The following is a 14,488-nucleotide window of genomic DNA, read 5'->3' as shown; positions in this document are numbered from 1 at the left end:
GTTGGGATCTGATTCCTGACTTACGTTTATGCCACACTTATTTTGTATTTTTTTCAAGTTTTTATTTTGTCAAGTTGTCGTAGTAGTGTTTACGACGTTAATAACTCATTGAAGCAGATGAACTGTTTCGTATTATTTTATGCTTCTTTTTGCCTTTAATTGTAAAGGCCAAACTATAAGACCGGGAAAAAAAAACAATATTTATAAATCATATATAAATAAGATTGTTTGTCGTAATAGATTAAGTTATAGCTTGTTTCCTTTAAAAAAAAAAAAAAAAAAAAAAAAAAAAATCATGGGGACTTTTTTTTTTTTTTTAACACTGACTGCCACACGTTATAAAAATAAATAAATAAATAAATTCCACCCATCGTAATTTTACTAAATCTCTATTAAATGTCTTTGGCAGTCAAAGAGCTAAATTAAAAACAAAAATGGAATTTTGAGTAAATTATTGTACAGACCTCAATGCCAAATCATCAAAATTCCAAAATAAAATCCTTCAAATAAACAATATTACAGACACACTCAAAACATTTAATATGCAAAACACAGTAGATATTTGCAAGGGAGATACGCCCGACCGCGAATAGCAAAATTCACAACTGACATTCATTATAACCGCCACGAAAAAAAACAGAACATATTTTTAGAATTTTGAAATAAAATCCAGAATGAATAAAACAATCTGGAAAAACACAGCAAGTAACAAGGAATAAGGTTTGCCCACCAGGAGAAAAGCCTAAATAGTCATGAGTCATGACACCTGCAGGCCTGAGGGTGACCTGGTCAAAGCAGTTGTAAAAAAAAAAAAAAAAAAAAAAAGGCGTAAACATTTATGAACATTTCAAACACACATTTATAAGAGTAGCAGCTTTCTTGGTACGCTCCCCCCGATGTCCCCTCCCCTATCCTCACCTGTGATCCGTGACGCCTCTTTAAACGTCGGCCATTTTCAGCGCACCACCTCGTATTCATCTGTCCGTTTCGGGTGAGAGGCGAGCTCAGTACGAGTCTGACCTGAATCGGGTCCGACTGAAGTGCACCCGGCGGCCGTCCGGAACAGGTGACGTTGGGCTGGTTCAATGCTGAGCCGAGAGGTTGAGCAGCCTCCTGCTCAGCAAGCTGTTGTGCTGCTTCAGGTACTCGATCAGGTCTGCCTGCTTCTCCACCACCTCCTCCAGGCAGGAACCCTCTCTGAAATACGCACCGCAACGAGGAACCTTCCGTCGCTATTCCGTAGAAAATTCCGAGAACCGGGCTAATTTAACACTATCAATAAGCTACAGCTAGGTGGCAGGACTATTGCCAAAAATGAAGAGTTTAAAATAAAAAAATAAAAAAATTTAAAAAAAAGTTTTGGCCTCTTTTTGCTCCGATCAGGACAACATACTACCCCTAGCAAAAAGTATGAAATCACCAATCTTGGACGAGCACGCAGGCATCTTATTCTGTAGATCAAACTCAGATAAAAAGCATATTTATTCCCCTAAACTTGCTCTATAAAAGTAACATTAACTGAACAGCACAATGTTTTTTCTTCATTTCTTTTAGTGTTTCTGAAAGCCAAGATGTTGCGCTTTGGAATGACCTTATGACTGTTTCATGATTTTTATCTGAATTTGAGCTACAGAATAAAACGTCTGAGTTAGTGCTCGTCCAGGACTGGTGATTCCATATTTTTTTTGCTAGAGGTTGTATAAATAATATATATATTTAAAAAAATAAAAATAAATAAAAAAATTAAAAAAAATCACAAAATTGTGACTATAAAATGGCAGATTTGAGAGAAAACAAAACAAAACTCAAACTTACGAGAAATACACGTACATACAACTCTGACATTTGTGCTAATACTTTTTCGGTCGGGTTTTCAAATAAGGAGATGCTAATTGCTTTAGCAGAGATTAACCATATCATGTTGAGCATTTGCACTTTCTGAGTTTGTTTTTTTTGTTTTTTTTCCTTGCAAATTTGCCACTTTATGAACATGCAAATTTGCCACTTTGTAAAGTGTCAAATTTGTGAGTTTTTTTTTCTGGGAATATTACACCCATCTGAAAAGAATATATATATCTATACGTGGCCCTAATACACAGTTGTACTTTGCTGTGTACAATCATGCTCGGGGGAGAACTTTTAACAGCTACACTATTATCCTCTGTGCAAACAAACATGGCGGAGAATGCTTTTACAGTGTCAATAATGTGTGTGCGTGTGGCCTTACCGGAATCCCGTCTCCGTGGGGAGGCCGCCGACGCTGAAGTTGTACGAGTGTTCTTCCTGGCTGACGTCAGGCGCCGCTCGCTCATTGTTGAAGATCAGCACTTTGACTGGGGGAAACAAAAGCGGAGGACATTTTGTCAAATAGTTTTAAAAAAAAATTATTTAATGGTCCCAAACAACTCTGTTTACCATTTTACTGTCCTCTCAATGCAGAACTGACATGAAGCTAAGTTCATGTTTGGCCAGCTATAGGTGAGCTAAAATGTTAAATGAACACATTAAAGCCATTTTGGTAGGTTTTATAGTGACTAATACCGAGTCAAGCTTCATGAATAACAGGTCAAACTCAAGTTTTAGCCAAGCAAATCCCAAATCCTAATATTGTCCTCTGCGTTTATTTTTTTCACAAGACACAAAACGTAACCTGACAGTGAGAGTTTCCTCGCTGTCGTAACGAGGCAGGTGGGAAAGTGCACACAGCCAGTGTTTTTTTTGTTTTTTTTTCTCTCCGTCTCTCTTGTCTTTTACAGGCTTCCATTCCCTGGCCGCCTTCTACACACACGGGCCGTTTTAACCCGCACTTAGCTCTTATGGGCCGCCATATCCTGCACTTAGAGGTCCAATTCACACGCCCTAAACATACACCTTTACTCTGGGGGATATGAGTGGGGTGGGCCCGGCGGCGAAGTGTGGAGCATAGGGGTGGTCGGCCGCCGCAGGAGAAGAAGGCAGAAGATATGGCCGTTGGTCACAAAAAAAAATAAAAAAATAAAAAAAAATAATTACTGGGTTGACCTTGTAAAGTTGAAAATGTAAATTTGAAACACCACAGAAAATAGTCCTCATTAACAATTCCAATCTCCGCTAACTGTCAACTATAAATCATATACCACATCTTTCTTGAGCCTACACATCCCTACATATTTAAATTCGAGCTGCTGAAATGAATCGCCTTAAATCCTCCTGTGGCTGAAATACTTCCCAGCCGGTTGGCTTAGTTTCAACCCCACGTCGAGAAGCGCTAGCCACCAAGTAGCTCGTGGGCTAGCTGGGGCTCCCCATTTTTTCCATTTCAGGTAAAGTCAACTGTTTATTAATTCAACCCGTAGCTTATATTCACGCACATCCCGTAATTCCTGCTACATTTATAACATTTCATCATATTACTGTTCCTACATCCCTACTCTATGCTAGCTTGGCCAGGCTAATGCTGTCCTAACTAGCCTCGCATGAACCGACGAAGGCGCAACGTCTTCTAACAGTCCATTTGTGAATAATTCACTCACTGGATGACTGAGAATATTCACAGACATGAAACTGAGCTGTTCTGTAAATTGGGGCGGTCAGCAAAGATGCATTCTTGGCGTGTAGACATAGCTAGCTAGCTAGCTAGCTAGCTACTGCTAACTACAACCTGCTGACTCATGTAGGACCCCCAAGTGCGTCACTGGGTGCTGTTTAATATTACACCTCCACAAGTCAGTAATACATAGTTCACTAGTTATCCTCAAATATGTATAATCTATATAAAAACATATATGTGAATTCACTTTACAAGCAATTTCAATATAAGAAATAGCAGGCAGTGATGACGGCAATGCTAGTGCCATCGGGGGTAGCGGTCCCAGTATTGATAAGACAGGAGCGTCATTAGTCAGAGGAAATTGTCAGGGAGATTCTCAAGAGGGCAACCTTTGCTTTGCTGTGTCGCAGCATCGACACACAATCCAAAGAAATACTGCGCATTCCTGCATAATGAGGCCCTAAATACGCGTATGTGTGTGTGTAAATACAAGTGGTATGTGAGAAGCATTTAGCAAAGCGCAACACAATTGTTTAATGCTACTGCATTTACTGACTAGTTGTTTGTGGGATGACACACATTCAGTACTATGACAAATACAACGTATAAATATACATATAAAATGTAATTTGTTATTTTTATTATTTTACGGGTCAGTTTGGCCACAAATGTCGCAGCTGTATGCTAACTAGTATTACTGTATGCAAACATTTTTTGATACTTGTGTTTTCATGTTGACGTCTGTATGCATAATATGTTTATATATTAAGTATTTCTTCAATACATTGCTGTTTATTTCTGTTTCAACTAGTATTGACATGTTTTTTTTTCCACATTCTTGCTACTTTCATTCACTTTTGCAAACTTTTTTTTTTTTTTGCTACATACAACGCTGCTGACTTTTACCCCAAGTGGATAAAAATAATACCTGTATCTCCCGTGCATATTTGTATTGCTATTATGCAAAAAACTTACATTACATAAAACTTACAATGCTGCAGACTATTTATTCTGCTGCTCCCAATCACATCATGCTAAATAGTGTCATCATTGGGTAGTTTGATGACATAATGCTGAAGAAATGATGAAACGGTCAAACAGACACGAGATGCCAATGACGGATGGATGGAAAACTGGGAAGTAGCCGTTTAAAGGAGGTGCCACATTTCACACCTCCGTGTCAGAGGCTCTCTCTCGTCTGTCACACGCGAGTGCACAGACAAGACAGACATGCTGAGCCCGAGCCCGGGTCAGACATCTGAGTGGCAGAAATCAGCTGTGCAGCAGCGTTGCGCAATCCTGGCTGATTATTACAACGTGGCTGTGGTGCTAAAGGCTCATATTGGGACCACCCAGCAAGCGGGTCTGCATCGGACGGTTGGCCACATCCCATCAAAAGATGCGAGAGGCATTTTAAAGTGAAGGAGGTGTGACAGAAGGTTAAAGATTTCCAGGATTTGGAAGTCTGGACTCCGCTGACCAAATGACTCAAATTAGCTGCATGATTTCTTAAACCAGAGACAAAAAGTCTACTAATTTGGCTTGTTAGCGCTCCCAAAAAGTTAAACAGAATTTAGTCCTTTTAAAAGTTTTACTTAACAAGAAACTTGGTACACAGTCTAGCATAATTAGATCCACAAAAAAAGTCTCAGGAGCACATTGATGGAAAGACACAGGTGGGGAGCCGGCCATTTTAGTGAAAAACAGCAATTAGGGTATGTCACACATTCCTGAATTAAGATTGTTTTACTGAGCAACACTTTGGCTCAGGAAACAAGCAATCATGGCTTACCAAACGTTTACAAGGAAGCCATGATTGGATGTCATTTTCAGTTGACAGAAAATGGCAAAATGCCTTAAAGGTGTTAATTAAACATTAAAAATAATGACGTTATCAAATTCATTATAAACAATATATAATGTTAACTTTTACTGATGAAAATGTGAAAATTAGTCATGTATCCCTTTAAGTCCCTTGAAAAGTGGGAGGCACATAAACAATAATCGTCATAATTGGTACACTACTCACCAAATGTGGATGTAAATACCTTCAAATTAAAGCTGAAATTTTACAGTTAAAGCACCCTGTGTCATTTCAAATCCACCACGAGCCAAAACGAGGATGTCTCAATATTTATGGAACTGACTGATATTTAAAGCAGTTTAATAAAGTGCTACATTAGCCTAGCTGCTAGCATTCAAGTCAGCTAATGTAGCAGTCTACTGTTTTACTCTACTTCTTGTCAAACCACACAGACGACGCTAGCAGCTAACATCAGCATTTCATGAAGGAGCGACAATGTAGACTGCTATGTTAGCCTAGCTGCTAGCATTCATATCAGCTAATGTAGCAGTCTACTTCTTCACTCTACTTCTTGTCAAACCACATGGACGACGCTAGCGTCTAACATCAGCAGTTCATGAAGGAGCGACAATGTAGACTGCTACGTTAGCCTAGCTGCTAGCATTCATATCAGCTAATGTAGCAGTCTACACTGCTACATTAACCTAGCCGCTAGCATTCAAATCAGCTAATGTAGCAGTCTACTGTTTTACTCTACTTCTTGTCAAACCACACAGACGACGCTAGCAGCTAACATCAGCAGTTCATGAAGTAGCGACAATGTAGACTGCTACGTTAGCCTAGCTGCTAGCATTCAAATCAGCTAATGTAGCAGTCTACTGTTTTACTCTACTTCTCGACAAACCACACAGACGACGCTAGCAGCTAACATGTTCATGAAGTAGCAACAATATAGACTGCTACATTACCCTAGCTGCTAGCATTCATATCAGCTAATGTAGCAGTATACACTGCTACATTAGCCTAGCCGCTAGCATTCATATCAGCTAATGTAGCAGTCTACTTCTTCACTCTACTTCTTGTCAAACCACACAGACGACACTAGCAGCTAACATCAGCAGTTCATGAAGGAGCGACAATGTAGACTGCTACATGAGCCTAGCTTGTGCTAGCTGCCCACTGGCACGCTGACGTATGCCTTCATGTGGGTGTGTCTTACATGGTTAGAGCCGCAATGTGCCCTGTAGTGCTTTTGCAGCAAAAACGCATGAGCGCGCGAGCCTTTGAAGGCCGAGGAGCGCCTTTGATGTGCGTGGAGCGCGTGGGCCGCATTCATGTTGAAATGAGAGGCCAGAAACATACAGCAGAGGCCTCAAACACTCACAATCGAGGGCGCACTTCAAAGAGAAGTAGAACGAGGCCTTCCTGTATGAACTTCATGGCTGCAGGCGCTACCTTCGGCGACTCAGAGAGCTACCCCCCACTCCATGAACTTTTATGTGACTGAATTTGTATACGGTACACACACACAAAAAAAAAAAACACTCCAAACTTTTTGTTAGTAGTGCTGTGCGCAAGTACGTGATCCGTTGAACGTTCTTTTTGCGCTTGACTCTTGCTTCGCGGCTCACTGCACTGATCCAAGCTGGAATGTGGCGCAGACTGACCTCCTCCACAAACAACTGTAAACACCGGGACAATGTGCGTGTGCGTGCGCGCGCGGGCGGAGCGGAGCGGCCGAGGGCTAGCCAGCCTGTGGCTAGGCTAAACACTAATACCTTATCTCCACCTGCATATATGTGTGTGTGTGTGTGTGTGTGTGTGTGTGTATGGGGTGGTATCTGCCCATCTTGCGCCCCGTGGCAGCCCAAATACTCCTTTTAATATGGATTTCCTTTCAATACCACTATCTGCCTGATCAATATCCTATCAGACACTCGGCAACTGCGGTCTTCCTTCACGCTACAGAAGCCTTTACAAAATATAACACATTTCAATGCTTTTTAATCAGAAGAAATCATTACGGTTGAAAAGTTTCTGATCTTTTCTCGAGGAAGTGCTTGGGACGGATGACTCAAAGGCGCCTGAAATAACGCTCAGAATGGTGAATGTGCGTGCGTGACCCAAAGTGAAAAATCAGCAGATCAGTTGTGGGAAGGAGGGAGGGGCAGAATGCTTGATTGTCATGCTGTCGGGTTTGAAAAGGGCAAAGTAGCTATTGTCATGCCAATGCCCTCTCACAATGTGTGTGGGGGGGTTGTGTGTGCGTGCGTGTTTTTGAATGAGCAATGTAATCTAACGTTTTGTCTTTCTCCATGTGCTGCTTATGAAAGCGATCATTTTGCCACAAAATTTTAACTATTTTTAACCACAAGGGTGGCTCTGATATAACACAAATGTCTGATTTCTAACGGAAGATCACCCCCTCTCGCCCACAAAATACGGGTATATGTAAATTTGAGAATGCCAAACTGCAACTATTTGGTGGTATCTCTAAATTTTGAGGGCTATGTGTGTCACAAAAAAAAACAAAAAAAACAAAAACAAAAAAAACATTTTTTAATTTTAATTTGGTGGGGGTTAACCACAGAAGGACGTTTATGCAAATTTGTATTCACAAAAAGCATGCCTATCCAATTTTTTTGTTTTGTTTTAAACCGCAAAATGAATAATAAATAAATAAAAATAAATTTTAAACCACAAAAATCTGAAAACCTTGAGGGTTTTATTTTTAAACAAAACAAAAACAAAAAAAAATAAAAATCAAATGATGTGTTTTTTCCTAACACAGCCCAAATTTTGAATTTGTGTTGAACCATAAAAATTATACAGCTCCTAAATTATGAGATTTTCTGACCACAAAAAGTACATAATTAAAAATTTCTAAGGATTTTGTTCAGCATACTTTTGTTGCACCTGCTTTTTTAAACAAAAAAAAACATTAAAAAAAAAAGTGCAAATTCTGGTTTAATTAAAAGGATACTTTACTTATTTTTCTATTTTTGGCAGTCATACATGAATATTTTGCCTATAATAAATTTGATATTTTCATTATTTTTAACGTACAATTAGTGCCTTTAAAAACACATTTTGCAACTTGCTATCGACTGAAAATGACATCACAGGGGCTCAGGAAACCAATCACAGCTCAGCTTGTGAATGTCACATGACCAAACAGAAAACAGGTGAGCTGTGATTGGTTACCTGTCTGAGCCCTTGTGATGTCATTTTCAGTTGAAGTAAGTTGCAAAATGTGTTTTTAAAATGTAGTTTGTCCGTGAAAAATAATGAAAGTATCAAATTTATTATAGACAAAATATTAACTTTTTATCGCTATAATGGGCTAAATAAGTGAAGTATCCCTTTTACGTTTCGCTCTGGATTAAAGTTTTTTTTTTGTTTTTTTAAAGGAATCAAGTACAGTGGGTCCCCAAATAATTGTTCGGCATGAAACTTGTCATATATTTTTTTTCTTCAGGAAAATTTTTATCAAAAGAGAGAGAGACGAAAAAAATAATGCCAATTATTGTGTTATTATGGTCTATCTCGCCCCTAACCCCCTGCAAGGGTCCACTGTACCTCCAAATTTTTGTTGCGATTAAAAAAAAAACCACACACACAAAAAAAAAAAAAACACAAAATGCATCTCTCTCTCCGTCAAAAATGTTTACCTGTATAATAGATGAGACAGGGCAACGCCACAAGTAGCTCCAAGGTCAAGACACTGATCAGCAAGTAGGTGTGCAAATCCACCGACAGTCTTGCCGCCATGATGACCAACAGCAGCACGTTCCCTGAGCACACATAAGCGCATCGTTATCGCCACCTAGCATCCGCCGCGTGCCATCGCGGGCGTCTTACCTGCGGAGTGCACGACGAGGGGCAGCTGCTTGAGCCAGCCGGTGCTTCGGTAGAAGCGCAGGTAGCCTCTGTTGCGGGCCCGGCTGTGGTGGTGCTGGGCGCAGCGGGTGAACACCAGGACCAGCACCCACAGGGCCGCCTTGCCGAAGATCACCGCGCTGTCGCCCTGCACGGGCCCCAGGATGCCGACGCACGACTCTTCCCGGCCCAGCTTCAACGTGCACAGGACGGCCACGCACACGGACAGAACCACGTACGCCACCTGGAAGACACGGCAGACGTAAAGTCAAAGGAAAAAAAATCTGCTGCGGGAAAGAAAAACAAATAAAAACATTATATATATATATATATAATTAATTTTTCATTAATTAATTACGTTTTTCATTATACATAAAAACATTATAAGAGCACGTAACAAAATAAATTGTTGTTTCAAAGCGTAAAACCGCAAGGCAACTGCAAAGTTGCAAAACTGTGCAAAAAAAAAAAAAAGGGAAAAAAAGTAAAGAAATTAGGTCTTACTTCATTCAAGTATTTTTGTTTATGAACGGAACAGTAAAATTTGACTTAACTCATTCACTCCCAGCCATTTTTACTGAAGCAGCTTCCTTTCATCCCAGCTGTTTTACTGGATTTTGACTGATTTTGCAAGGCCCACAGAATATTAAAACGTATATATATATATATATATATATATATATATATATATATAAATAAATAATATAAAACATGGAACCTACCAAAACAAAGATTAGCGTCTCTTCTTTCACCAGCACAAAAAAAATAAATAAATAAAAAATAAAAAAAAAAAAATAAAAAAATTAAAAAAAAGCATATTTGTTTCTGTTTACGTTTTGCAGCAATTAGCATTAGAATATAGATAAGTTTCATCAATATTCACATTCCTGGTAAAAACAATGACAATAAGAGCTTGTTGCAACATGGCCCTGGCTGATCTCTTATACTATGCTGCCACCTGCTGGCTGTTTTTTGTTTGGTTTTTTTTTTGTTGGAAAAAGTAACCAGAATTGCTTTAAGCCACCTCTTCATGTCAGAAGCTGCATCAAAGCCTCCTCTTGCATAAAAAAAACAAACAAACACGTAAACACGTTTTAGGAGGGAAGGACAAAGTATTAAAAAACATGACACATTTTTGGGATTGAATGTGTGTATATGTTTCTGTCCATACATGTAGCAGAGACAGCAGGACGGCGTGCCAGGCGGTGGGCACGCTGCGGAACTCTCTCCTGATGGCGGCGTGGAGGGCATCAGCTGAGATGAGCGGCCCGTCCACCAAAGAATCCTCCTCGCTGCGCGTCATGTCCACCGAAGACCCCGCCTGCTACGAACACGACAAAAGAATGACTGCGCTTCTACAACACTGGATTTATTTTACATCATACAATATTATGCCAGAGAATTGTGTCAATACCTGAAGCCAAATTAAAGTCCTGTTAATACCCTACCCGATATATGGATCTTGCCCTGACATTGGTTCGTAAAAGAACAAAAAAAAAACAAAAAAGGCATTTACATGCAACAATAAATGTTTGGGAATACAGGCAAAGTGTAAAAAGGAATGTAGATTGAATGTGATTCGCTATTTATAGCTGCATCAGGAGAGAAGGAAAACACTTTCAGTTTCACTTTTGACTGTAAACGGGTTGCAAGAACTGCTAACAAAATGGGACCCCTCAATCGCACAAAAAAAACCCCAATTGATTAAACCTGACAACGCCACCAATATTCCGCTAGATGGCGCCAAGCTTTTAGCTTTGGCAAGAGGACAGTTTAAAAAAAAAAAAATCAACGAAAAATGGTTGGGAGATTCTGAAAAATATATTAAAATTCGCAAATGCCTAACACAAATATACAGGGATTTACTGCAGCGAGAAAGAAATCACAATTGACACACCTTCTTGTGTCATCTTACAGTAAGAGCAGAAAAATTAGAATAGGTGAGTTATTATCAAATAGAAATATAGGTTAAATATGTGCTTGTCAGGGGCCCTAGCAGGTCTGGAAACGTTATGTTGTAGCGTTACCTTGATATGTAATTTTTAGATTTCTCCTCTTATGTAGCTAAATAAGACAATTATGTAGGTCGAATCTATAACAAGTATAATTTCGTTTCTTTTTTTATTTATTTAAGTAAAAATTTGACAAACATTTTAGTTTAATTTAATAAACTAACACTCAAGAACTTGCAAACTCTTAGATTGAGTCTTAAGTGATACTGAGTGGTTATCATCGTTCGACAGCATCTTTGGAACATAAAATGTATTAATAAGTCTAAATGTGGTATGTCTTCATGTATGCAGCAAGGACATACCGACGCCAACTAACTTAAAATGAGTGTTTTTACGCGAAAAAGTTCATACATCAACACAAACAAATCATGTTAGCGTCTTCGGCTAACACCCATACGCGACTACGAGCAAAGAGACGAACAACTGACACAAAATGTCGGGTACGTACAGGATAAAAGGCACCCTCGGACTCCATTTATTTTTAAAAATCGCCTTTTTTCGAAGAAGGATGGACACATTACAAACTCTGAGCAAAAGCTGAAGGCTAACGGGCAAATGTACACTATGCTATTTTGATGCTTCCAGCATGCCGTACCGTTACGTCGTTATCACATGACCAACAAGGCGGAAAATAATGAACCAAGGTTTTGTTTTTTTGTTTTTAAATGAACCTAGTTATCCGAATTATCTACTAGCATGTGATTTCGAGTGCTAACTAACGTCAACGCTACTTTCCCGAAATAATGGCCGATTCAAGTGCTAATGATGAGTTTAAAACAGTGAAAACTGTCAGTACATACCAAAACTCGCCTGTCTGTCACGTGAGCCATGCGTCAGAGCACTTCCGTTATTTGTATGTTTTCAAAACGCGCCATATATAATTAGTACACAATGTGCGAGCAAAACGAAGTGATACCGGAAAATTAGGTAAGACGATTATTTTCTATTATTTTAATATTTAAAATTTATTATCGTTCACTTTCTTAGTATGCCCCGCCCATCTGCATTTCTTGCTACTGATTGGCTGAGAAGAATCATGTGACCTCAACTTGTGGAATGTTTCGGAAATAGTTATTTCAGATGTCACGTGGTTTATTTTTGTGATTTTTATATAAATATAATGAAATGAATAATGGTTCCTGTCTTGTCCTATGAGGGCTTTTTACATTTGCAATGTGTAGTCTTGTTAAATTCGTTTTATATTCAATCTTAAGAGTTTAATATTAGCAAATTTAGCAAATGCAGTTATTTTATTTACATATAATTATTGTTTTTGTTATATTTTTCTTTAGATAAAATTGTTATAGTTAACTGAAAGTGTACTTGTCCTGCAAAGGATGTTTAAATGACACTGATTAAAAAAATACCATAGTTTAAAGAGACTTTTAAATTAAATATTTAATAATGGTTACTTGTCCATTTTCCTGTAACTTTCTGCATATTTTTTAACCACTCTCCTTACTTTTTTTTTTTTTTTTTTATTAAATGCATATGGATTACATTTGATCCATATTCATATGTTTTTATCTACCTTTAAATAAAACCACAAATACTTTTGAAAGCAATACAAATGACACCAGCCATTTTAGACAGTTTTATTGACAAACATACAGTGGCTATAAAAGACGACGAGCTGAGCATTGCTCGTCCAGAAGAAACGAGGAGCTCCGCATCTGAGAGGAACAGCTGACAACACTCGTGTTGCAGACAGGATGACGGGATATTATGAAATGACGCTAAAAATAATAAAGAGGGAAGCATCAGGTGTTACGTATGGGTCATTGGTTTTAAGCTCGACAGGATGCGGAAGAGGCTGATCCACTCGTTTTTACTTGCTGGTATGGAATTTCACTTCATGTCACATCTCACACACACGCACACACATTTCAAGGTCCATGTGTAGTAGCCCCACACACACACACTGAATTAAGGCACTGGTTGAAACGGCTTAAAGGGAAGAGTTGAAAGCCAACATGCAAATGTGGAAAAAAAAAAAGACATACAACATACTTAAAAGTTCAAGAACTGCATGTCAAACTCATACTTGCAATAACTTATGTTCATGCAAAAAGTGTAAAAACAAAAGGAGAAGGTAAGGCATTAAAATGGTCGCGCTACCTACGTAAAATAGTAGTATTATAGTCTTGTAGTGTATATTGTATATTATTCCAGTTGTAGTACAGTGAACCCCCACTATATAGCAGTTTATCTTTTGCACAAACATTATATTGTTGTAATGCGTATTTAAATGATGAAAAATAGCGCTCCATAATGTACTTTATATAAAAAAAAGAAAGAATAATTACATAATTAAATAGATTGAACTTTTTTGTGTGTGTGTCACATTGCGTCAATTGAACGCTGCTCCTGGTCTGCCCAACTTGGCCACATGGGGGCAGTATAATGCTGCATTCGAAGATGGTCGGTCCCAGTTCCGACCTGAAAGCGTTGGAGGCGAACGTAAACCACCAAAATGGCGGATAGTGATAAATTTTTATTTTGGTCCTCAAAACTCATTTTGACCTCTAGAAAAGTTACCTTTTTGCAATTTTGCTTCATTTATAGTTTTAATCTTAATTCATAAGCATTCCATACAGTTAAGTAGTTGACCGTATAATTTCATGTAGGGAGATAGCGGCAATACGGTCACGTACGTTGCGTTACGTGGAGTTATGTCGAGTATTTATGAATGAAGAAAGCTATCTAGCTTTATACTCGAGTAAATTGTGTTTTGACATTCAGAGTGACGTCACATTGTAGTCCGCCGGTGTTCTTCCGACTTCTTCCTGGAATTTCCGAGTTCAATGGGGCGTTCCCTTACACACTTCCTGGTTTGAACTCGGAAAAGTCCGACTTCCGGCCATCCTCGAATGCAGCATATGACAGACAGACTGGATGCAGCAAACAATCATACAACTCGTACAACTCCAGTGACATTCATAATTATTAAGCATGTGGGAAGGGTAAAACTTTTTTACAATCTCTAATATTGCCGTGATAAACGGGGGTCCACTGTATTATTATTCCAGTTGATGTATTGTGCTTGAGTAGTCATAAATACGCTGGTCATGCTTACAAACACACTGTGGATGCGCAGTATGTTTAGATCATGTGGGGTCCTTATAGATATTCGAGTAAAGTTATATGAGGGTTGATGGTTTATCATATCATCAGAGTGTGGTGGGCTGTCCTCGGCCTGCAAACAAAAACAAAAATAATAACAGTCAGATCCAACTGAACATTTATTTACTAAAAAAAACGCTG

At 38.8% G+C, this 14,488-nt stretch overlaps 2 protein-coding genes across 9 annotated transcripts in view; both read right to left on the bottom strand.

The window, feature by feature from the left end:
* Positions 1 to 516: 516 nt before the first annotated feature.
* On the bottom strand, positions 517 to 12,133 carry tmem192 (transmembrane protein 192). Of its 3 annotated transcripts, none has more exons than XM_077524368.1 (6): positions 12,025 to 12,133; positions 10,384 to 10,536; positions 9,195 to 9,456; positions 9,005 to 9,127; positions 2,228 to 2,333; positions 517 to 1,197 (listed from the first exon to the last, which is right to left on the bottom strand). In XM_077524368.1, exons 1-6 carry the CDS (start codon positions 12,052 to 12,054, stop codon positions 1,083 to 1,085), a joined length of 789 nt encoding a protein of 262 aa, XP_077380494.1. In that variant the 5' UTR covers positions 12,055 to 12,133; the 3' UTR covers positions 517 to 1,082. The 3 variants fall into 3 exon arrangements, with proteins under 3 accessions (XP_077380494.1, XP_077380497.1, XP_077380495.1); XM_077524371.1 differs by lacking the exon at positions 12,025 to 12,133 and adding an exon at positions 11,673 to 11,966 and having other exon boundaries at positions 10,384 to 10,533; XM_077524369.1 differs by lacking the exon at positions 12,025 to 12,133 and adding an exon at positions 11,673 to 11,965.
* A 672-nt stretch (positions 12,134 to 12,805) lies between these two features.
* The window catches only part of LOC144020485 (LIM and calponin homology domains-containing protein 1-like), a 31,570-nt gene continuing 29,887 nt past the window's right edge, over positions 12,806 to 14,488 (bottom strand). For all 6 annotated transcript variants that reach the window (XR_013283896.1, XR_013283897.1, XR_013283894.1 and 3 more), the window contains one exon: positions 12,806 to 14,420. Coding sequence is in view for 2 of the 6 variants with exons in the window: in XM_077524028.1 (XP_077380154.1) it covers positions 14,395 to 14,420 (26 nt within the window). In the remaining 4 variants the exon portion in view is untranslated. The remainder of the gene's footprint in view (positions 14,421 to 14,488) is intronic.

Source organism: Festucalex cinctus, chromosome 6, assembly GCF_051991245.1.
Source record: "Festucalex cinctus isolate MCC-2025b chromosome 6, RoL_Fcin_1.0, whole genome shotgun sequence".
Classification (NCBI taxonomy): domain Eukaryota; kingdom Metazoa; phylum Chordata; class Actinopteri; order Syngnathiformes; family Syngnathidae; genus Festucalex; species Festucalex cinctus.
This window is presented reverse-complemented; position numbering and strand designations above follow the sequence as displayed.

What these genes read in the sequence shown, in the direction of transcription:
- tmem192 (XM_077524368.1), bottom strand. Translation starts at nt 12,054, where the DNA reads ATGGCTCACGTGACAGACAGGCGAGTTTTG. An exon ending in TCCTGCTGTCTCTGCTACAT is followed by an intron (nt 9,457 to 10,383) that starts GTATGGACAGAA and finishes CGTGTCTTCCAG; the next exon opens with GTGGCGTACGTGGTTCTGTC. An exon ending in CCTCGTCGTGCACTCCGCAG is followed by an intron (nt 9,128 to 9,194) that starts GTAAGACGCCCG and finishes ATGTGTGCTCAG; the next exon opens with GGAACGTGCTGCTGTTGGTC.